This window comes from Aphelocoma coerulescens, chromosome 3 (genome assembly GCF_041296385.1).
Source record: "Aphelocoma coerulescens isolate FSJ_1873_10779 chromosome 3, UR_Acoe_1.0, whole genome shotgun sequence".
In the NCBI taxonomy this organism is placed as follows: Eukaryota; Metazoa; Chordata; class Aves; order Passeriformes; family Corvidae; genus Aphelocoma; species Aphelocoma coerulescens.
In genome coordinates, this window is record NC_091016.1 from 109,910,928 (window position 1) to 109,936,337 (window position 25,410).

At 39.4% G+C, this 25,410-nt stretch overlaps 1 protein-coding gene and 1 long non-coding RNA gene across 4 annotated transcripts in view; one reads left to right on the top strand and one right to left on the bottom strand.

Annotated features, from left to right (window-relative positions):
• Positions 1–16,322, bottom strand: part of MBOAT2 (membrane bound O-acyltransferase domain containing 2) — a 95,312-nt gene extending 78,990 nt beyond the window's left edge. Inside the window, exon 1 of one of the 2 annotated variants that reach the window (XM_069011554.1) lies at positions 16,142–16,322. In XM_069011554.1, the coding sequence (XP_068867655.1) occupies positions 16,142–16,213 (72 nt within the window). In that variant the 5' untranslated portion in view covers positions 16,214–16,322. Of the gene's footprint in view, positions 1–12,901; positions 12,921–16,141 lie in introns of those variants that run through there. The other variant, XM_069011556.1, reaches the window with a different exon arrangement.
• Positions 16,323–16,439: 117 nt separating this feature from the next.
• Positions 16,440–24,942, top strand: LOC138108631 (uncharacterized). 2 transcript variants are annotated; one of them, XR_011150034.1, is made up of 4 exons: positions 16,440–16,765; positions 18,557–18,676; positions 22,802–22,880; positions 23,361–24,942. It is a non-coding gene; the product is annotated as an uncharacterized lncRNA (long non-coding RNA). The 2 variants fall into 2 exon arrangements; XR_011150033.1 differs by lacking the exon at positions 18,557–18,676.
• The last annotated feature ends 468 nt before the right edge of the window (positions 24,943–25,410 follow it).

Here is a 25,410-nt window from a genome sequence, read left to right on the forward strand (position 1 = left end):
AATTAAACCATTCCCTAAACCATCATGTACGCTTTTCCATCCATTCTCTTACTTCCACATTTCTATTATGCTTTTAACAGTATTTGAAAAATCCTAAATAAATGAGGAGATATTCTTTCAGGGCATAACTTGACCTGTTTTCTCTCCTGTATAAGCAATGATGCAAATGAAACAGAGCGAGGTTTATTACTCAAGATGATTCTATGGATTTAGTGGAAAAGTTTCATACAAAACAGTCAAGTTAAGCAAACCACTGAAAGGGAAACAAACTGATAATGTTTTAGAAAAGAGGGCAAGGAAGAAAAATTAAAGCAAAAAATTATTATTAATTCAGTATCAACATTTGTATGAATATTTATTACAGAAATTATGCTATATATCCCACAAAGCATGTTTCTGACCCAGAGAACTCACACCCTACACAGACTAGAAAGGGAAGGGAGACAGAGAAGGTTGCACATTCACAGATACATAGTGAAGTTGAGGTAAAGAAGGGAAATGAGCATGAATACCTGTCCTGAAATGGACACACTTGCATTGCTGGTTTTACTGACATGAGCGCTTTGACTGCTATTTAGATAATAAGATAATACCAACTGGTATCACATGGTGTCCTTTTCCAGATTACCACTAAAAGCAAGCTAGCAAGGCCAGGGAAAAAGGAAAGTCATCATCTGGCTCCTACTATTACCATGACAAAGGGTAGAAGTGCTTGGCATTTCTGACCTGTATCATCGACTCTATAGGAGCAGACACTAACAAAACAACAAACCTTGAATCTCAAAATTCAGGATGGGCCTGAAGGTTTAGGAATGTGTAAAACCCTCACACAAAACACAAAAAGAAAACCTGAGAAAGGATTCAGCAGGTAGGGAGTGAAAAGGGGTACCTTTCTTGGTCACTTGCTCTTAGTTTAGCTATTTACTCAAATGATCAAATGTCTATCTGAAAAACAGTAACCCATTAACTAAAAAATGAACAAACAAAACCCCACCAAAAAAACCCTAAACCAAAATACCTTCCCCAAGGAGAATATTTTAAGAACAGCAATAAAATGCAGGATAACATACCTTTAGATCAACCCCACAAGCCAACTTCCAGGAATGTGAATTCATTATGTCAGTTTTTCAAACACAAAACTAAGTGACCCAAGCAGCACAAACCTGTTCCAAAAGCCTTCCTCACAAATGAACCCAAAACTGCCAGTGGGTATTTTTAAAGTGCTCTTCCCAAAAAGTGCACAAACAGTCATACTTGGAAATCTAAGGCATCACCAAGATGGTCACACACCACCTTGTATTCCTTCTGTACTCTTACCAATCCCACCCTTATCCTTGTCTCACAGTGCACCAAAATGCAGTTTACAAAGCACCAACAGCTCTGCAGAACTTGTAAAGCTCCCAAAGCTTTAAATATATACCTGTAAAACCAAGCTATGCAGCAGTTAAGATTTGAAAGCCATGCAACTTGAGTTTAGCCTTTATACATACCTACTTCTGACTATATTCTTTCTGCTGCTTTATTCTATTTTCCCCAGCAGTATTTCTGATTCATTCAGCAAATGGACAATTGCCCAGTTTTTGCCCTCATCCCTATGACCCACTAAATACTTACCATCTTCCTTCTACACTGAATATAAAACCCTTACATTTCCCCATAGACATGTTTATGCAGCTCTGTCCATAACATGGGAAGACTACACACAATAAATGTAAATTTTGCAATAATTTTATAAGATCAATATTCCTATTCTAAAGGTGAATGACTAACACAAAACCTATGAAAGCCCAAAGGGTAAAATAAATACCCACGAACTTTGGTTGCCCAATTTCAAACACTCAGTGCCTAGTTTTTCAGGCAGTACTTTTAAGAGAACTTTAATTGGAACTGTGTTTTGAAAATATAAATTCAGCTGCTATTTTGATTATCCAGCATGCTTATAAATCACACCCAAAGTATCTCAAAGTGCAAGAAAAATTTAAAATCATCACTACAATCTATTTTTTTCTATTGTTTCTCCAGCTCACAAAAAACTCTGGTTTACTAGTGGTTTGCATTCCAAATAGAGGAGCTCATATGGAAAGAGTTTGTGAGCACTGTTGGACAGTGTTACAGTCACAGAGGTAAATCTTCATCTGACACTTATTCTGACTTTTGAGCATCTGCTATCACAAGCTATATATTCACTTGGTAAACATCTCGAATACTTGACTTCTTATATTTTAAAAGAATACACAGCATTTCTACAATAAAAATCAAAACTTACCTGATTGCCATTACCTGTGGCTTTCAGTCCAAAGCACTCATTTCTACCCCTTGTACTCATTCCTACATGGAAAGAAGTTTATCCCTTGCCAATACTACAGGAAGCAGAATGAGAAACGGACTCTGGGCTCCCAAATTCCATGCCATGCACTTCCAACTCCAGCAGCAAGATAATACATGCATCTACACAGTGTTTTAGTTCAGATCAGACAGGGCTTCTGAAGCTTTCCAGTTATTTGCACTTCCCATGCTTTGGCAAGTGCTGTGCAATGGTGTCTGAATACACAAATCCAATTTCTTTTAAACTAAACTGAATTAGAGTATCTGCTCCAAAGGCAAGTGAGCATTTACCCATGAACTAACCTAGGCAAAAGTAGCATTTCTCAAAATTATTATAGCATCCATGTTGGATCCTCAATGCCCCAACCACTTCATCCCACAGGAACACTTTTCCTGTACTGCACTACTTGGTTTAGTAAACAATGCCAAAATTTAACGTTTAGCCTTTTCCTAACTCCAGGTCGAACCCGTGACACTCCATCTCCCATCTTAAGCCACACTGACCAGTGTGGAATTGACAGACAGCTTCATTGTATCTACACACTGAGACAGATGAAGAACTGAAGATACACAGCTTGCCTTGAAACAGTGACAAAAATTATCTGGCTGCCTAGGAGACAAAAGGAACAGACAGCAAATGAGCAGGAACAAGGACAGAGCTGGACATCACCATCTTGAAAGCTTCCATGAAAACCAGGCACTTAACCAAGCATTGATTTGGTTGGCAAATGTTATACACACAAACTTCAATGCCTGGGAATGGTATACTTGTGTACCTTTTCAAAACTTATGTCAAGCTCTTATAACATTGTAAGTTTGGGCAAAATACAACTTTCTAAATACCACATGACTTTGACAGATGTGAGCAGAACACCCACAAAGAACAAAGACAACATGTTCCCTAAAGCTGTATGATGCATTCTTCAAACCAAATTGTAATGTACCTCCATGAGGTCATAAAACCTGTTCCAATAAGCAGCTTCAATTTTACAGAAGAAATTAAAACAAACAAACAAACAAAAAAACAACCTAGGATCAATTTAAAGCTGAGACTTCGTAGGGGGGAAAAAAATCCTGCCACAGAATGGCAAGCTCTACCCTGAGCAGCTATAATTCAGCACATGTATAAGAAAACAAACAATTTTTTATTCCTCCTCAGGTACTGGATATCAACAGCTCAATCAATAACACCTCAAAATCTTAGAGCAATGTGTAATGGAAAGTTATGTGCACATAAGAATAAAAAACATACAACTATAATGTAAATTATCAGCACTAGTTATTCAGCAATGAATAATGCAAGTGTGTGTCAGACATACTAAGCTATTACAGATCCTACTGTGTGTAGCCTAGCAATTTCAAAATTAAATCCACTATTTTGGTTCAAAACTAGTCTGCAATAAAATACAAGCACTGCATTTTATAGGCACAACTCATGCCAAATGTAACAGTAAAGCATGAGCACAAATTCACAGTTTTAATATTTGGAGTAGCTACATAAAATGCAAATCCATTATATCATTAACTCCATTCAGCTATCTATATAACAATTTTTCCATTTGCATGGCCTCTGCAAAACTCAATAGAAAGTATATAACTTTTTAAGACACTTATTTTAGTATTTTTAAAAATTAAATGTAAATTATGCCATGCTTTTGTAAAAACAAAGTTATTGCTTAGGAAAAAGTATTTAAGGAATCAGTTCTTAACATAAAGAAAAAAAAGAAAAAGGTCACTGTCACAAGGATTTTCATCATCAAGAGGAAATTCTAGCATAACATTGCATTTGAACAGCTGGAAGTCTCCAACTTTACAACACAGACAGCATCTTTAATAAATCATGAAAAAGAAATATAAGTCCACATTAAAAAGAAATACAGAAGAAACGTTTTTTCTTATACAAAACTAATTTCAATATATGCAAATTTTATCCACTAATTCAGATTTTAGGCTAAGCTTCCTCTTCATATCAGCTATATTTTAATATTAAAAGCCACTTGCTGCAGTTAAGGCCTCCAGAATCCTGCTACTTCACAGCACAGAAGGCATTTGCCTCATTCAGAAAAGCAGCCAAAGCAGAGAGGGAATTTTACTGATACAGATAATTCCTAACTGGATGGCACAAGTTAATCATACAGGCCCACACAGCCTACTGACAATCCACTGAAAAGCAGCAACACGATGGCATGAAGTTTTGCTTACCGGCTGTAGCAAGGTACTGAGAGACACCCAAAGAACAAGCTTACAACAAAGGACCTCACAAGAGAAACAGCAGTTTAACAGGTGAAGCACCAAAGATAACTCAGGAATGTCTCACTTTATCTGCCAACGACCCACACAAACTCTTTGGAAGTTACCTTGTCTTGCTGCTTCTCTATTTTCTCATGTTTAACAAATTTTCTCCAATAGGAAGAAAAATAAGTATTCAAACCTTTAAAATGCAATGAATGCCTGTAGCCTCAATAAAACACTTTGGATGAATTAAAGATGATGTGGGGGTTTTGTTCGGTTATTTTGTTGGGGTTTGTGTTTTTCTGTGGATTTTTTTGTATGTTTGTTCTTTTGTGGGGTTTTTTTAAGTTATTCTTGGAAAAAAAAAAATAAGGTGCTTCTGTTCTTATTGCTGATGAATTAGGCTTTGAAAAAAGATTACCCAGACAGAAGCAGAAGCACTGAAGCCTACCTGATCATGTGCACAGCCTAAAATAACAAGTTTAAGATGTTTCACAGACAACAGTCAAGAACCTGTGGCTATGACAATTCTGCAGATAGAGATTTAGGAGTACTCCCATTCCCCCTCTTAACCACACTGTGGTACATTTCCTCCCTGGAATTCAATCTCTCTGAGGTGCAAGATGCCAGCACTACTTGTCTCCCTGCCTATAGTAATTTTTGGTCCTCCATTCTACCACAGAAACAAAGTTATCACATATGCTTCCTCCTTCATCTGAAAGGGCCTGTGAGCAAGGTGCACTAAGCACCTCTTCTCCCACCTTTAGCTCTTCTTTTCAACATCTATGGCTATTAGAGAAAAAAATACTTTTTAGGGAAAAAATAGAATTTAAACTACAAAACCACTTTGAAATGAGTTCTTGCAAGAGCTAGAGGATCAAGACAGAATGATGTACATACACCTTAAGAAGACCTTAAAGCTGAGGCTTTGATGTTTTTTCTAAATCTGTAGGGCTACTCTAGCAGTAACATTTTAAACACAAATCTCTTCAAGCACCATGTTTGTTGACACATACTTGCCAAAAATTGCCAAACCTTATCACAATTAATGAAGCATCAGTTGTGCCTTGTTCCTCAAACGTCATTATTTTCTTGTTCCTGCTCCAAGTTAAGTCAAAACTATTTCCCTTTCCCACCAAAACAATCAGCTGAGGAATGAAAAACATCTACAAGAGTTCACGAAAAGTTGGTTATAACATACAGGGGAGTTAATGTTTCTCCACAGCAACCAGAGAGCAGCACTGATGGATATTCTCCCGTTGAATTTCTAACCTTCATCAAGCATAAAAACAACTTGTACAATTATCCAATAATTGCCTAATGCCAGACAGCTAAGAACTGAAAAGTGAGAATGACCATTATTTGATACCAATGTCAATTTTCCAACTACTGCCTGAAAGTTGCTGCACTAATATTAAAGGGAGAAAAATAAAAAAAAAAAGAAAAAAGAAAATAACATTTTCCACAGTAAAGCTGAAAAAAGCAATTCCATTACAAGGATCAAAATCAAACTCCTTGGTAATTTACTTCAATTTATTGGGAAATGTCAGGAAGAGGAGTTCAGAGATACTGGCAAAGGTATTTGATAAAGTTGACAGATACTTAAGACTAGTTCAGAGAACCTTTCTTCTCTGAATGATAGGAAGAAACAAGATTCCTCTTTCAACTGAAAGGATCATAAATCTAGCAAAAATGCTTCCAAAATCACTTTTTATTCAATTAATACTCAGTGCCTTACATGACGAAAATACAACTAATTAACACTCCTGCCCTGAAGTCTCAACCTTGCTTCCTGGGTGAAACATGAAGAAATGGAGGATAAGCAGCAGTGGTTATTCTGAAATCATATCAATATGGGAGATGTTTGTATTACAGCACTATGTTCTTTGTAGCAAAGATTGTATTACTGAGTCTTTAAACAGTATCCAATGTGAAGGGACACATTTTTCAGATGAAAATTCCAAGCACAGACTTCTAATACCAGCCACTTCCTTCAAGTGCATGCTCTAACCATTTGTGTTAGTCAACATCAACATCACTGCCAAATGCTTTTTAATACTTCACACATATACCTCATCTTCCCATTAATTTATTGGCAGCTGAAAGGACTTACTCATAAGATCCTAAATGGTTTTTTTCAAGCTGGTTTCAGTCCAAAACATCAAATCCAGTTATGACATAGGTTAGTAATATTATTTCTATTTCCAGTATTAACTCCCTGTTTCCAGTTTGCAATTAAGTATGTTACAGAGAGCAAAGCACATCATGAACAACATGATGTAGGCAATAGTAATCTGGTTTGTGCAATAAATGAGCATCAAATCCAATAAGCTTTTTCAAAGACGACTTACTATATCATTACTCAGAATTACTCTAAGAAAAACTGTATGACTAAAGATGTAAAATGAAACATCAATGTACATATTTTATAGTGAAAACAACCAAAACTAATTTATTAAGGATAGGAAGATAGTGGCTGAAGGGTGTTCTCTCTGATAGGCTCCTAAGGATTCAGCATTATAGATACTGAGTTGTCAAATAAAAGCTATTTTTTCATGGAAATACCCAATCTAGGATGCAAGTTTGGTTCGGAGTTGAAATAGGAATCCTGGCTTCTGTGTTTTTGCTTGTGTGTTTTGTTTTCTCCTCTCTTCAGAAACAATAAGGACATAAACCACTTGCTTCTGTCAAGCGAAAACTGGTTTGGTCAGTTAAGGATTGCAGATCTCAGACTACTAAAGAGTTTACAACATCAAAATACCACAGACTGGCATTATGTTGGCAAAACACAGTTCCAAACAAAGACCACCTCAGTTACTGTGCTTTTAAAACCATGGGTTTTTATCACACACTCGCAGTGCACATGCACACAGGGGGATGAACTCAAAATCTCTGTTACATGTACCAGCAGTACAATGATAACAAAATCAGCTGGAAAATAAACACAATTTGATGTATTAGAAAGCAGGCATTCTATATTACAGTGCTGGACACTTTCAGAGGATATTTCCTTTAATCAAATGTGTGTCATGAAACTACAACGGGGTATTTATTCCATTATGATCATACATATTCATTACAGAGTACTTCCTAGCTAATACATAAACATCATTTTCCTAGAACTAATCTGCATGCATCCGCCTCCTACTGGAAGCCCTTTTATGGTCCTAGAGGGTCATCTAAAGGTGTCTCTGGTGGTCACACTCAATGAGTGCCTCAATATTACAGGTGACCTTCCCTTGAACTTTTCTTTGGGCATGTGCTGATACTTCTTGTTACAGAACTTTGCCAAAACCCCCACTACATTGCTCATTATGTGTTTATCCACTAGTTCTGTATTCCTCATTATGTGTTTATCCACTAGTTCCAGCTATGTTTATCATCCTGTGTGCCTACTCTTACATTCTTTTATCCTTTTTTTTTCCTAGTTAACCTTTAAGCTCCATCTAGCAACTCCAGGGGAACTGAAAATTTCTATTCTTTGTGTTATCTATAAATACAGGGTATTCAAATGTGTATTTGAATGACAAGTTTTTATTTTAACACCCAGAGAACCACTACAGTGTCTGAAATTTTGCAAAAGCTTTACAAGCTACTCACTTTCCTAGGCATTTAAAAATAAAGCAAAATAACCAACATCTATGGAGGTATCCTTCTCAAATGCAACCAGAAACTGACATTTTCTCAATTAAGATCTACTTCACTACAATTATATTTTCCTGGTATGTGAGAAACTGAAACACATCTTAAAATAAGCAACAGACATTGAAAGTAAGTCTCTTGTCCACATAACATGCAGAAATCTGGTAATGACAACAGCCATTTCAATCAGCAAGTAGAACAAATATTCCCCATCTTTAAAATGGTCAGCTTCTCAGTGCTCTCCTTGGGGAAGAAAAAAAATAGGAGGGGGCTTCACTACACTCTCCCTTGAACGAACTACTGTCTAACTCAGTCTGTATTCCTCCATGTCTATTATCTTCCTGCTCTTCCCAATTCAGGAATCATCCCCATGAGATCAGCCAAGCCTCACCTCCAAGCATCACAACAGCAGCCCTTTAAACATCTGCAGTGTGCAGCAATCTGTACAAGTAATGGACACTACTTTGAGATATGTAACATCTTTTCAAATTAACTCCATCTTAAATATTTTTTTAGTAACATTTAGAATTATACTTCAATATTAAAATATTTTATCTGACTGCTTACGTTCAATTCCATTACAGAAAATGATTTGCTAATGTATTCTATGGGTAGACCTTCTATAATCATAGCCATCACTGAACTTCTAAAATTCCTGCAGACCTGTGATGACCTCAAATTCTTTCTAGCCTTTCCACCATGAAGACTAAAACCCAATTCATTATAGTCTGGGCCTTCAGTCCACTTTTTCAATGACATGCTTAGTCAATTGAATAATTTGGGTTTTATGTATGTGTGCATTTACATATATATGTAAGATTGAGAGGAAGCAGTAGAATCAAGAGCATTACTCAGCCAAAAGGCAGGTCAGAAAGGTTAAGAATGATCTATACAGGTGGCATTACAGTATAGAATATACCACTGTAGCTATACAACCAGTATGCTCACAAGCCACATTTCAGAATAAGAACACCTTCTGCAGCTTAGGTCACTTTAACTGGAAATAGAAGAAAAGACCAAAATCCCAGCTACAGAAAATCACACCATTACAGCCAAAGCAAAATAGCTTCTTCACCTTTGGATATATTATTCTAGAATAAAAGGCAGAGCTATGGAAGCTTTCCTTTGCAAAAGATGGCTTAGCTATGAGAATGATCACTTAAAACAAGTAGGCATAACTAGCACTCACCTAAATTTGCCGACAAATTGAAATTCTCAAACAGATCTGTTCACTTGAACAAGTGCTAAAAGACTAGCAACGTTGATTCAACTGATGTTGAATTTAAAGTACTTCCCAAAGTAAAGAAGGAAAATGAAATATCCATACCAAAGAGTTACATCAACTTTCCTTGTAACACATACTGTGAAGATACACACATCAAGCAAACAGGTTTTCACTTGGGTACATGTAGTTGTTCTCATTTTTCAGGAGAAAATAAAACTCCAGTCTGGACTCCCTCATTCAAGAAAAACAAGTTAAAAAAAAGGGCAACTGTTACTCAGGAAAAGTGCACATTAGTCAAAATAATAAATGTGAAGAAAGTATTCCGTAATCAAGGCTGCAAAGGATGTACCACAATGCTTCATTAGGTCAACATGGGAACAGGCAAACAGGAGTTAAAAGTCAACAAATGTCAGGGCGACTGAATGATAAAGATGACTCATCTATTTCAGTTTTATCGGTTTTCAGAACTCTTGCATAAAGTCAGCACAGTACTCAAGAAAAAGCCCACAGAGACAAAAGATCAACATAGATGTGGTATAACAGATTTACAGCAGAAACCCTTCAGAAGCAGAAAGCAACACAGTGATAACCATGTACTCAGTAAAAAGTGACTCTTGTTACCTTCCTAATGCCTTACTATTTTTTCTTTATTAGACTTTTCTTTAAGCACTCCACTATTTCTTTTCAACATTCCTGAACTGCAGTATTTTCATAGCAACTTCTGAACCCCATTTTGGATTCAGATATGAGTTGTACTGCCATGAGCACAGGTAAGTGTTCACATTTACATCACCTCAATGACTTGCCTAAGGATGTGAAAAACAATGTGACAAAATAAAACAGTTGACTATAAGCTGTTCAGGTAAAGAGTGTTTAGTTTAGATGATTACTGTAGAAACCTTAGGTGTAACTATATTTGAGTTTTTCCACTGCTTTGCAAAAAACTGGAGAAAACATATCCAGTATGAAAGTGTGTGAGAGAACAAAATTCACCGCTGCTTCTGTAAAAACTAAAGAATTAAAGCAGCTATGTAATTTACATCCTCACAACAATATTCATGAACCTGAATTAAAGAGATGTATTTCTTTCTTGCACTAAATCTATCGCTTAACAAATGGCCCATCTTTTCTAACACTGTAACCAGTGTTTGCTTTCTTTTCCAACTCTGTTCATGACAGATTTCACCCCTTCCTTCAAGACAGTCACTTTCTCTTGTCAATTTTTCCTCTTACCCAACAGTTTCATCCTTCTCTACATATTTTTCATTGCAGAGTTAAGTCTTTACCTATTGTTTGTTGAGTAAGTCAACACCTAACCACTAATACTAAAACCTAGGAAAGGTGTCACTGCAGAGGACCCTTCTGACAATACATTCCCTCCCCTCCCATAGTTCAAAGGGAAGTTAAGAAACCACTAAAACCTTGGCTAGCAAATCCAAACAATTCAAAACATCCAGTCACTGAGAAGAGCACATACAGAATGAAGAACAGAACTTTATTTCCAGCTTCTTTTCACCCACTACAGTCTCCATCTATCATCATAGAAGATCATGCTTTGCCATCCACCCTTCATTCTCCTGACTGCTGCTAGCAGCACATAAGGAAAGTACAGGGCAAAGTAGGGGCACAGCTTGCTTATCCTACCACTCCCTTACCTTCAGGTGTTTGCATTTTACACACCCATAAATGCTAATTTTACTCACAGCTATTTCTTGTAAGTTTCCTGGGTCACATCTGAAAAACCAGTAAGAGCTGCTCTGTGTTCCACAACCATACACAAGGGCCTAAGAATCAACGATGAAAGAAGGAAACTTGGGACACTCTTCATTTTATTCTTTTTTCTAGTTTGATAATGCTTCAGTCAAGTGTTAGGCCATCTATATTCTGGACAGTTATACAGGACAAACATTTTGATATCCATTCCATGTTTAGACAAAAAGGTTTTTATCAGACTAAAACATTTCAGCCTGCAGGAGGCTATGTTATGTTGCCTTGGCAGAAAGCAAGGGATGATAAGGCATCGCTAGTGCTCAAAATTTTGTGAAATAACAGATCGACTAGGATACATACTCAGATGTACCCTGTAGGCAAATCAGGCACATAATGCTTCCCAGCAAAATTCCCTACACCACCTCCAAGCCTTGCCTTTTCCCCAAACTATAGCTGCGCTCATCTCTAAGGCATCAAAATAAAGGAGAAAAAATTGCTAAATTGCTTTCTTACATCATATGCATGTAAGAAATAAATATTTCATAGATGTATACAAGGAAAAAGTTCCTGCCCACTCTCCTTGAGGGCTTAAAAGTGAAACACAGGCTCAACATACGTCAGTGCTTTTATGTGGAACCAAGTGTGTTAAGGGCATGATGAAAGCAACTTGGTTAACTCTCTGCACAAGGAAGGACATGCAGAAAATTATGTAAAGCCAGCAAACTGGCTTATAATCACTAAATGAAGGAAGTTTGTGTGGTTTATACAATTCGTGTTTAGGAGGATTTGGATTTTTATGTCTATTCTTAATAAAAAAGGTCATTTTAGATTCTTTGAAGATTGATGGCATTCGTGTAGAAAATTGTATTTATTCTACACAAATGAGCAGACTTAACAAAACAAAAGCTAAAACTAGATTGGGAAAACCCCAAACCAAAAACCAAGAAAAGTGTGGAAATGCACAGAATTTTTTTTTCTTCTCTTGAAAAAGCACTGCTTATTTTTACATCCTGGAGTTTAAGTCAAGTGCATAATCATAAGCATGACATTTTATTCTGTCAACATATCTTCATAGAACTACACTGTTAGTAGTTGGAGCCACATTCTTCCTTTTCTTATCTAGAAGATAATCACTGAAGCTCAGACTGATAATCAGTTCAGACTGTATTTCAGGATCTCAAGATCAATCTCTTAGACAACTCATGTAAAAAGCTGATGTTCACGTATTGTCATAGCCAGTCTCCTATCTCCCCTGTTCAACTATTCCTCTACTACAAATGATCTATTTCTAAAACAAATGAAGGGCAGTAATAACTTCCTCTACGATTTCTGTCCATTTTCAGTAAAAAAATTTTGCTCCCTCTGGTGGAAGCAGTGAAAGCAATGATAATTCTCTGAACTCCCCTAGCCCCACAGAGGCCAAAAAGAAAGCTTTGCTCTCCTAGAATCATTGTCACAGCAAATTTAAATCTTTCCAATTTAATGACAAGTAAGCTGACACATCAACAAGGTAAGTCATCTGTCAACAGAAAATCAGCAAGGTAGTGATAGAATTAGACACAGACCAAGGTCCAACACATTATTTGTCAGGCTTCACCTTAGAGAAAGAAGGAAGAAGCAGAGGCACAAATATGACATGCAAACAGGGAAAATAAAAGGCTAGGTAAGAGATGTAACTACAATAAAATAATTCAAGTTACAGCCTCAATGCATTATGTAACATGTGACACTCTAGCAGCCAAGTTTTTATGATAAACCTTCCCATACTTGTCTTGGGAAGTTGTCCAGGTGGGAAGGACATGGCTACTTGGATTCCTTCTCTCCCCTGAGAAGACACAAGGAATGCAGTACATTAATATTTATTCACTCATTCATTAACTTTAAGGACCTAATGTGCCACAGCTGTCAACAGAATGCTTCCTTTGCTGAGCAGCCAACTTACGTTTTCCAAGACTTGAAAGGAAACAGTTTTTACGAGGCTTTTCACTCCCAAGAACTAATTTTTTTTTCCTACTACAAAATACAGAGAAAGGCAAGTTTGCTGTAGGCTCTTGCTCATACCAAGCATCTTCTTCCCTATCACCAAATGACTGAAAATAACAACAGAAAAACTGGCCCAAGAAGCCTATAAAGAACACATTAAATTTTCCAAGTAGCTGTTTCAGTAAACTTGGTGCAAGACAAAATGAGACCCAAAGGAAATGTTAACACAGCAACAAGTTACTGCACAATACCTTGTTGGGGGATACACACACAAGCAGAAAACAAGTTCTTCTCCATTCCTTTAGCTACCTAGTACTCTAGTTCCAAGAAAAAATGTCTAGGAACAGCAAATTGTTAAAGTAACAAAGCTTTTCTTTTTGCAACACAGTTGGGCACATGGAGGAGACCGCGGTGGCAAATGGCTCTGATGCAGCTCATCCTCCATCTTTTGCACTGATCTCCAACCACAATATAACCAACACTATTCTCAGATCTCTGTCTCTAGTTCTGCCAAGCATTAAGTAAAAAAGTAACCAATTTCTCACACTTGATCCACACAGAGATGTGGATCTGATTGATTAATCTTAGAGATAGCAACTTCACCTTGAATTTAAATTTCTACTTCCATCCACTGTCAAATAGACAAGGTTCTCAATTCATTGGTCTGAACACCAGAGTAAGGCAACACAGACACATGCTACCTCAATTTGTCTTCCAAGAGTTACATGCCTTAGCAGGATAATTAGATAGCAATGTGTTAAACCTAAACCACAATTTAAGCAACATTTTGGGTAAAGATTAGTCTCTACTTGTGGTCAAAACTGAAACTTGAGTGGAGAAAAAAAAACCCACCCTACTGATCTCCAGCAGTTCTGAGTGCTGGTATTACACCAGAGCACCTATTTCAAGCAGCTTCTATATTGGTATGATTGTAGTCATAGTACAGATTTGGAGCAAGTAGTAGAAACAATGTATGAATCAAAAATTCATTCTTCTATTATTTTTTCAAAGTAGTGCCACATTTTTATTCTGAATATGCCTATAGTATCACCAAATGTCATGTATAATCTTTGAGCAAACACACCAAAGAGTAACAGCACTTTCTTTTTCTTCTCTGCCCTCATTATCTCCTTCACTCCCTTTGATTCGATTACACTGAACACAATTCACATTCTTTCTGTATTACAAACTTACTATCAAGATAAACTCTTGAGCTGAGGTTACAAAAAACTAACTTTGCTTTTTTTTAATCAGATTTTTTTAATAGATGTGTTCTCCTCAGTGCAGCACAATTTTGAAGCTCTTCGATTCATACCCCAGTTACAACCAGTGCTCTTCATACACAACTGGACCTATATTATGTACAATCCAGTGATGTCCAAAAAATGTTTGCCTGACTTCCAACTGCTTATAACAAATTTTCTAAACTACATATTTAGCCACCCTCCAATGTGATTACTCCCAAAAGCTCCAACAGATCTCAAAGTGTACTTTATAGAAACTTCTTGGCTCTACAGGAACATCTGTTGCAAAACACTTAATACAGGGAAGTTTTCCAGGCTTTAATAAAAAGTAACTTCATTATCATCAAAATGCCATACCTACAATAGTAAAACAATTTTGGTAGTAGCCACACTATGTTGTAAAACAATTAAATTTATGAATACTAATATGAGTAGATAATTATACACCACCAGCATCATGCCATAAAAAGATGGTCAACTCTGACATGTTTTACAGTACCCTGTACAAGGCGAACATTTTATGGAAGTAAACACAGGGCAGCTGGAAAGAGCAGCTTACAGCCTGCAGGTATGAGGCACCAAGCCACGAGGTGCCATCGATCCCAGCCACAGGTATCATTGCAAGGGGTGCCCAGTATCCATTCCATCATAGCAAGCTCAATTTCAACTTGCCCGTTTTATGAGTTTTCTAGAAGGTACTTTTTCATGTATATCCTTAACCATGGTTCCATTCAAACAAATGGCTGGGGAACAGGGAAAGAAAAAAGAAGAATGAGTGTGTAGCTCAATCATCCAAAACACTTTCACTAGGCATGCTCATTCCTCTATATTTCATTTCCAGTTACTTCCCTCACCTATTAGGTGTATTTTGTAAAACCAAGCCATCAAAGTCTCCCTCCACTGAAGCACAGACTGTTTTCTTTAATGTGTTTCACTCATTACATACATTAATGGAGCCATTAAAAAAAAAAAAAAACAAACAACTTCCTACTATGAAATTTCTTGGTGCTGCAAAATTTATATGAGGAGTTACTTCAGATTACTTTTCTTATGTATCCATAAATACATAAATATTCTGTAGATTTAGGAGGTCTAGACCACTTCCCCCATAAACAAACATTATGGTCCAACTTCAGTGATAAAACTCAGCAAACCTCAGTTTCCCAATCTTATTTTGTTATCTTCTGATGTTTCGTGAAGACACCAGGATTAACAGCCTTCAGGAATTTTTATATCACTTGGACAATAGATACCACAGAAACGCTCTGCCTACAAAGTACATACGAATTCCCAGCAGCATTGTGTGCGGCGCACATTATTATTTAACACCGCGTGTAAACCCCCCTGGCAGGCGCATCCAGGCGCAGCGCGCTGCTTTGCATTCGCAATTATTACCCAACCTTTGCATCCCTTGAGCTGATACCGGCCCCGTTCCCAGCTGCCGAGCCACATCTGGCCGACGCACGATGCCAACAAGTTGGGGCGAGGCGGGGCCGGGCAGGACAGGGTGGGATGCGGGCGGGATGCTGGACCAGCCGGGGCGGGCGCACCTGCCCGCGGAGAGCGGCCGCCGCCCCGGCGCCCCCGCCCGCGGGTGCGGAGAGGAGCCGCGGCCGCCGCCCGCTCCGGGAGCCGCCTGCCCTGCCCCGGCCCCACGGATGGATGGAGGGGCCGCGGGGGGACGGGGCGGGGCAGGACGGCGCGGAGCGGGGGCGCGGTGCGGTCCCTCCCCGGCGAGCCCGCGGGAGCAGCGGCGGGGCGGGCGCCTCCCCATCCTCACCTGGTCGACGGGCAGGCGTACGGCGTTGCTGAGGGGCTGCAGCAGCGTGGAGCCCGTGGTGCTGGTGGCCATGGCGAGGCCGGGGAGCCGCTCCCCACCCGGGCTCCCGCGGCGGCGGCAACAACGGCGGCGCGAGCGGCCCCAGCCCCGCGCGGCGCCGTGACAACAAGGGGCGGGCGCGGTCCGGCCGATGACTGACAGCGCCGCTGGCCAATCGGTGCACGGCGGCGCCGCGGAGTGACGGGTGCGTTCACCCAATCCCCGCCCCCCGGCGGGCTGGGCGGGACCAGGCGGCCTCGCGGCGGCCGCTCCGCGCTGAGGGCGGGCGGGAGCTGCGCGCATCGCGCAGGTACCGCGCAGGGCCCCACGCCGCCTCAACCCGCGCCAGGGGGCATTCAGGCTGGACAGTGTAAGGAATTTCTTCGCAGAAAGAGCGATTAGGCATTAGAATGGGCTGCCCACCAGTGTCTGCGGTGGTGGAGTCTCCGTCCCTGGAGGTGTTTAAGGAACGACCACTCAGTGCCATGGTCTAGTTGACACAGGCTGGACTCGATGACTTCGGAGTCTTCTCCTACTTGTTGGGTTCTGTGATTCTGAGCGCTGACCTGCTCCCCGATGTGCGGGGTGAGCACTGAGGGCGCGGGTGGGTGAAGGATGCGGGCACCTAATGGGAAGTGGCACCTTCCTGCGGGGGTGGGCAGGCACAGGCGGACAGGGAGCACAGTGCTGGCGGGGTCGGTGCCCAGCCGTTCAGGCAGCCCCTGAGAAGGTGTCTGTCGCTGAGGGTAGTACCAGACCCTGTGGGTCCAGATACCTGTTGAGGCAGTGAAGAGCTCAGCCCACGTCCAGCTCTGGAACCTTCCCTCCGTCGCCCAGAAGGGGCACATGGGCGCTCAGCAGGGGCGTACACAGAGCGGTATGAGTGATGGGTACACACAGGGCATGAGGTTGGCCTGGAACTCTGAAGAAGTGGCAAAAAAAATGCGTGAGGAAACCCTATTCTTACAGCCGCCCATGGACTTAAGGAAGTCTGTCTATCATGGCTGTAAGACAGTTTATAGTTTATTATTGGCCTATTTCTTGAATACAGAAGCATGAAATGGTAAAAGCATCAGTACTTCTTCAGTGGGTTCAGTCTAGCAGTGCTGTTTCCTAAAAGAAAGCAAAAAGTGATGTGGTGAGGGCAGTAGTACTGAATTGGTGCACAGCACCAGGCTTCCACATGTCCAGTCAACTCTATCCAGTGTGAAACAGAGTAAGGACTTGAGTGAATGCATCACGTTAGAGAAGTGCAGAAAACTCTACCTGATGAGCTTGTGCAGTAGGCTACTTACCAAGCCATTCTGGTTTAGTGCTCTGCCTGCCTATTTACATTAGAGCTTTCTGTAGGTTGTTTTTTTTTTTCCTGTGAAATAACTGAAACATTAATTGTTCTAAAAGACATGGTGAAGGAGGTTCCAAAGGAATATTCTGGTCGTATCTATAAAACTGCTCAAGAACCCTGTGTCTTTTGTGATAAAACTGCAAGTTTTTCCTTGCCCTTTATCAAATATTTTTTACAATTATTGTGTGTTGCACCTCTAAACCATGCTGCAATCACCGATTTGCCCTCAACACAAAAAATGTCACCATTTTAAGCATGTAAAAGATGAACTGCATTGTCCAATATCATGCTAGTAGTCTCAGTGTGTCTGGAGTAGTGGCCAGGTGTAGTGATTTACATAGCCATTTAAGTTCATGGTTAATGCTAATTGCTAATAGCAGGAAAATGGAGGTAAGTGTAATTATCTGAAAACACACGTTGTTTCTCTTACTGAATTGCAGACCGCACTCTGTACTTATGTTTTAGCTTGTGGTAAGGTCTTTTGTCTGAATTTAAAGAGACTGGTTAATAGGTGCAAATAAGTGATTTTAATTAGATTTCTTCACTGCATGACAGGCAATTACAATTGTGGTAGCATCTGCAGCTGCTGAAGCAATAGCATAATGTTCTTGTAGTAAAGCAAAAAGAGCTGCTTTCAGAAAGGGGAAAAAAAACTCCGAACTTTTCCCAATTAAATCTGAACCAGTTTCTTAAATCTAAACCTGCAAATTATATATGTATGTGTGAATAACTTCATAGGAGTGCAGTATCACTAGGCTGCCTGCAGTCTGCATTACACTATACATATGTATATATGTATATGAAGACTCGGCTCACTTTATCTGCTTTTCTTTTGTTAAGAAGATACATACCTACACACAGAGATCTTTGGAAATCTTAACCTAAACATTCTCGAATGAAGCCACAAAAGAGCTGCTTTAGAACAGGCTGATAGCTAATTCTGAATCTGTCTAATCACAAGAAATTATTCTGGTGTATTTGTATAAATCCATGGAGGTGCCATTACTGACACTTTGATGAAATACTTGCAGCAAATAATTGACCTGCTGAATGAACTCCTTACTTCCGATTAACAAAATGCCTGAGAACAAACTCATGATAGCCCAGCATAAATGTTGCTTGGATTTAAACCACAAACTTTTATTTTTCTGGTAAGTTTTATTCTTTTGTCAGCATATGTGTTCTTGCAATGCTCAGAAAATAGCAAAAATATTCTTTCCTGGATGATTCCTAGGCTCCTAGGAGTTCATCTGTGAAAGATACATCTATACTATGTATCACAGTAGTATTATAAATAGTTTGCACCTTTGTCATTAAGTTACATAATTATGTCTTTCTCGAGTTTTCAGTGGAGAAATGTGGTGTTTTGAGATTTACTTGTGCTCTTGTTTAGGAAGGCATGTGTTGGGGAACACAACATTACAGAAATACATCTTGATAACAGTTACAGAATAATAGTCTCTTTGTAGAAACCCAGCCTTTGTGGGGGAGATTGGTTACATGGAAGAACAAAAGGTGTCCTGCCCCACAGAGCTGAAAATCTAAGTTTTCAATTAAAAGTGAGGTGTACAAATGTTGCTCAAGAAGAAAGTAACAGGAAAATACGCAATTCCTGACAGAGAAAATGTAGCTTGTCTTTGATGTTTGCTATATAAATGTATGGTAGGAGCTGTCACTGGCACTGCAGTAAAACTAGGTCTTCTGCTTTTCCTATTTTTTTTCTTTGAAAGAAGGTTTTATTACAGATGTTTTCAGAGAACTTCCTGCCTGTGTGAGAATACTGAGTGTGGGAAGGTGAAACAATTTCTGGTGACAGGTAGTGTTCTGCATCACACTGACACAGTGACAATGCAGTTGGTCCTGAAAGGTAAATGATGCTGTGAAAAAGAAGGCTGGTGAGTGATACACAGAAGCTGATGTACTGAGAGTTGTGAATCTGTAAAATTTCATGGGAATCGGACAGTTTTCAATAAACATGACTTATATTCTCACTGTTCTAAATACTTTCATGTGAGAGAACAAGAAGTGGTACTTCCACAAGGAAATTCTTTCCGCCAAAGGCTGTCAGGCAAAATGCAGGAGGGTGTGGTGATTTAAGTAATTCCAGGAGAGTGGCTTGGCATACCACAAACAACTTCTGATGTTCTACTTCTGATTACGTTTTTATGGTCCCATAAATACTTATAGTTCTTGGGTACAAAAATAATCACAAAGGCATCTCAGCCCTACAGAGATTCCTCAGTCTGTCAGAATGAAGTAACAAACACTACAGGCTTCCTGTCAACTTTGTTTATTTGAATTATAATTTAAGATACTCAGGTGCTAACAATACCAGTCTTCCCATATGACACTCTATAATAAAATAACAAAATGAGAAGCACTGTGGCAGAGGACAGGAAGGGATAAAGTTACTAGATGCACCATTGTGTACAGTTCTTGTTCCTCTGTTTGTTTAATAAGGCCATTCTAGGAATACATTCACAGTCAGAAAATAGGAACAATTACTGAAATTCCTTTTAGCAAAATAAATGAAAAGGAAAATGAGTTTCAGTGTTAGAGAGTTGACCACTTTTCCACAGTAAAGTCTTATTTTAAGATTTTCCTATATGGCTTGCTTAGCCTGAAATATTTGAGACTTCATTCCAAAGAAGAATGTTTCTGCAAAGGTTGATGCCAGTCAAATAGAAATACTTTTAATTTAAAAATCTACTGTTGAAATTTAGTTATTTGTATTTTTGTCTCACCCTTCCTGCAAAGCAGTATTTTGCTATATCTTCAAATATTCTGCACAGCACAGTAAGCCTCACATGCATCAGCTGTTTTCTGAATTAATATAACCTTTAATAAGCCATTTCTGCTATTTTAGTAATTTAGTGCTCAGTGCAATTCCTTAACATTTGTAGGAATTCTTCATGATGATACTGTTGATTGCTAGTTCAAGTAATATTTGTTTGTCTCTCTCTCTCTCTACTTATGAGGGAAAATAAAAATACCTTTCCACAGTTTAGATACAAGATAGATAAAGTCTCCCTTTGGCTCTTTTAGCAGAATGCTTTGGTTTCAGATGTTTGACTTATTTTAGTCTTAGAGCTGTTCTGAGAGTGAACAACCTTCTCTGTTATTAAGGCAGCAATCAGTTTCAATCATAAAATTGATTTAGATCAACTTTTTTTCTTCTAAGTGCATACATCCTGGAAATTCTCTTATGGAGAAATGCATCAGTGTCTCTTGAAAAAAAGTCATGTTCAGCTCAGACCATTTTGGTTTTTAATTATAGCACAAAGTCTGTTAACAAAATCGGGCAGAGCTTCTAAAGAAGGATGAGTGAAAGCTGACTAAAGCTTATTGTTCAGCTGTAAATACCAACTCTTATGTACAGATCTTGGAAGTTGTAATTTCCTTACTAAAGGAACTTCCTGCTTTCATGACAAGGTCAAGCCAACTGACTGCAACAAGAAGTTACTCTGATAAATGGGTTACCTTTTTAAAGCAAATTCTACTCAAAAAATTCTTTATGGAGAAACAGTCCAAACTGACAGTGTTTCAAAATGTAATAACCAGTGCCACAGGCAGTTGGGGTTTTGTTGTCACTGATAATTGGAAAGTTTAGGGAACAGAAGCCCTTTTTTCAGAACTGAAATAAAAGCAATGAACTTCAAAGCTTGGTTATGAGTTTAAGAACAGTTGTTTTGAGCTTAATTAAATATTTATTATAGACTGTGGGAGATACAGTGGATGGGAGAGGCTGGTGATAACCTTGCAAGGAACCTACTACTATAAAATAGTAGTAAAGAACTGGCAAGTCTACCTTTTTCATTGATTTAACTGTTAAAAAAACCCATATTCAGATGAAATGTATATGAATAAGTGTGCAGTGAATATATAATTTCGTTTTATTTCCTGTCGTACTGTAACAGTAGGGCATGGAAATAACAGCTTTTACAAGTTTCTCAGGTTTCTGGGCTGTCTGTGTATCGTGTCTCCTTGGCTGAAAGGGGAGACCTGGCTTTCCTTGATATCAGATATTACAAGTTCTCAAACTGATCCTTGCTACTTAGAGAGCTCAGTTCCCCCCACTTGCCCTAGGTGAGTGTAACAAGATAGGACTAAGATTCTTGTTTATTTGGATTAATTGTTTTTCAAATAATAATGGGCCTTATTTATGCCAAAGTTGCTTTAGAGTTGCTTTTAATGCCAAGATAAGCTTCCAGAATAAAATGAGTTTACTTTAAGAGCAAAGGTTGAACTGTAGGAGGGGATGCAAAGTAAATAACAAAAATGCAATTTAAAATTAGGCTTACCAAGTAAGTTTTCCTTTTGGATACTTCAAGTTCACAGTTAACTTAAAGGTGAGAAAGGGAGAACTATGGCTTTTTCTTTTTCTGTATCCCAGGACTGGCTCGCACTAAATAACTTTCTCAGTCTGTATGGTCATTGATACTTAGTTTGGGATGGTTCTCCCTGTTCTTATGCATTGTCAAGTTCAATCTTATCATATTTCTGTTCAGGAAGAAGGAGGACATTTTCCTTCAGGAGTTTCTGGTATTAGTCTTGTGTGTTCATTTGAGTTTAAATTATCCTCCCATTTTTGAAACATTTTGTAAGTTTTTGTCATAAGACATCTTCAGTGTCCATGCACCTTATTAGTTTCATTGTCTGCCATTCATTTTAAATGCTTTATTACAATTGCACAGATCAGCACTAGTAAGGATAAGGTTGGATGTACAACACTTTGTTCCCACTTCTTGCATCATTCCTATTATCTTTTTCTCCACATACTATTGGGACTCCTGCTCTTAAAATTCCTCCCTTGCTGCTTCTGACTCCAACAACATCAGTCAGCACAGCTTGAGGTGCCTCCTCTTTGACAGCCACTAGGTCATGACAGACTTCTTAGTCATCAGAACTGGTGGTGTGTGGCAGAACCAGGTTGAGTGGCATGATGAATGGAAAGTAGGCACTTGGGATGTTCGACCTGTCTGCTGCAGCCAGAAACAGCCCAGTGCAATTGAACTCGTCACTGGGTCACTGGATGTTTTTGCAATTGTTCTGGGACTCACCTGCTTCACCAGTGCCTTTCTCTTGCTTTGTACAACAAGCGAGAAGCTGTTGCTGTCTGTCCTAGTGGTTGAGCCTTCACTGTTCAGAGCAGCAGGAGAGGCTGGTCAGCTCAGAGATCTACAGAGCTGAGAGGAAGTGGACCAAGAGCCTCACACTGTCAGCCACTGAACATAGAAATACTCCACTAAAGTTTAATTTTGTTCATTGTATCTTAGCTTGATGTCTGCTGAGTGACCATCTGCAAGCATAAGGGGATATGGAGCACGAGCCATTCTCCAAATACAAATTTGTGAGGTAAGTCAAAATAGCTTAGTCCTCCGAACAACATGCCCAAGACTTTAGTAAGTAAAGTAAGTTCTGGGAAGAGTAGTATTGGAGTTTTAGGAGTTCTTCTGTTTTCTTTGTCTCTTAAAGCATTTTCTCCATACACGTTGCTAGGGGGACAAATTACTGGGTGCTTAAGAAAAACAAAAGACCTGGCCACGGGGGAGGGGTCCAACTGTACTACTCTCTTTCACCTGGGCTTGTGGGCTGTTAGCTCCTGCGTTTGGAGGGAGAGAGAGGCTGGAAGGAATTCGTCAGCATGGCAGGCTTCTGCTTTTTCGGCTGCCTTCCTTCTACAAGAGAAACCCCAGGATTCCCAAGCCCGCCTTGCCCTGCCCCCGCCATTGCTTCGAGCCCTCGCTACTTCTGTAGCCCCGCACACCCTGCCTGCCCAGACCTCTGGGGTTCCGCTGCAGCTCCGCAGTTCGATCCATCTCCTCTGCCATCCAGGATTTGTGCTCGTCCCTGCCGTTCCAGCCTGCTGTTCCCGAGGGTCTGGCCGGACACCGGGATCGGCTGCCCAGGGGTTTGTGAAGCCTTTGTCCCATCCCTTCCCGGGATCCCAGGGCGCCGGTGCCGCGTGCTCCCCGAGCTCGCTCCGGAGCGCCCCCTGCAGCCGCGGGGGAACCATCGCACCTGCCCTGCTCACCGGGAGCCGCCAGCGCCCCTGCCGGCTGCGAGCGGAACTGCACCCGAGGGGAAAGGGCCCGGCAGCCGAGAAGGCTGGGACTGGGTTTGGGATTGTTTGCTGTTACTGCCAGAGTTATTGCTGTTTGTTTGACTGGTTATACACATATAGATACATAACAGTAAAGAACTGTTATTCTTATTCCTCATATCTTTGCTTAAAAGCCCCTCAATTTCAAAATTATGATAATTTGGAGGGAAGGGGGTTGCATTTTTTTTCATTTCAAGGGAGACTCCTGCCTTCCTTGGCAGATACCTGTCTTTCAAACCAAGACAAGTAGTCAAAGATACATACTAGTGTTCAGGTTTATGACAGTTATTTCAAGTCATATACAAGTTCAGATATGTGTTCCATTTATATAAGTGGTGTTACTTGCATAAGTGAAGCCATTTGCATAGAGTTCAACCATTCAGTCAAGGAGCACTCTTCCTAAAATTGCACTATGTTTACCTGAAACACTTTAGGATATAAATTTATTTTCCAGAAAACCTATCTAGGAAACTGAAGAAGCATTTTATTAAATTGAATATACTCATTGGTATATATAAATTCTCTTCTTTTTTCTTGATAATTCAGTTAAATCATCATCAAATCATTAGATATATTTATCCTGCTGTGCTTCATTCTTTTCACCCTTTACATTGTGTGTAAAAGCAGGATTTGCTTATTATCTCCTCCATGGTTTTTGAGATAGGTGTTTATGATGAAAGTAAATTTAATGTTTCTAAACTGTACTTTAATCAAGGGGTTAGTATTTAGGGCCATGAATGATTAAACGGCCTGAATGAAAAGGCAGTATTCCACCTCTTTCTTCAAGTTGGTAGCGCCTTCATCACTTCTCTGAAAATCAGGATTTTTGTCTGCATGTAACAAAATCTGTTCATAACATCAACTGCTGTGCAGGTCAGAATAGTCCATTTCATGATGTTTTGTCCACAGATCTTTGTTGTAGACAGCAAATCTGTCTGACATCGCAGCTTTTTTGATGATCCTGTTCCTAGTTTTGGCATTTTTATTGACCAATTATGATTACATTTACTTTTAATAAAGAATTGACTATTAAAGATTTTACAGAACTGCTGTATCTCCTTGTCTAGAAATTTTGTGAAAGAATGTAGAACAGACAACAAATTTAAAAGTATGCAGTTATTCTTTGGAAATCACTACCAGAACAGAAAAGCCTTCTTAAATGTATTTTAAAAAATAAGAGCTACAGTACAGAGAATTTAAAATCACAAAGGATATAAATCTTTAAGCCTTGGACTTTTAGTTACTAAGCTAAGCAATTACTGCTCTGCCGAAGAAACTTATGTGTAGGTTATTATGTAATTGACTTCTGAAATTTTTGCACCTTTTTGAAAAATACTAGGGAGAGACAGGATGCTAAAGCTAAACTACTGATCAATTCCCTAGTGCTATAAAGTTGTTCCATCTCTTCCCATTTCAGTTGGAGAGTTATTGTGTCACAGTGAAGAAATGCTAACTGCAGGATCTTGCCATGTATAACACTGCAGGGGACCCTTGAAGCTGACTGGAGCCCTGTTCCTGCAATGCTTCAGTCAAGTTAATATAATGAACTGTGTGATTGATGTTCTCAGGGCTGCATCCCCTGCTGCTTTAAACAGGAAGCTCTTCCAGTGTTGCTTCAGCTTGGTGAACAAGGCCACTTCCTTAACAATACAATAACAGGAATTTGATCAGAAACTTCAAAATTCAGTTCTTGAAGGCATGATGATGATTACTTTTATTCTTGCATTATCTGCAGTATTTAGGTATAAAAGTTATGGATTTTGAAAAAAGAATGCTTTCCTC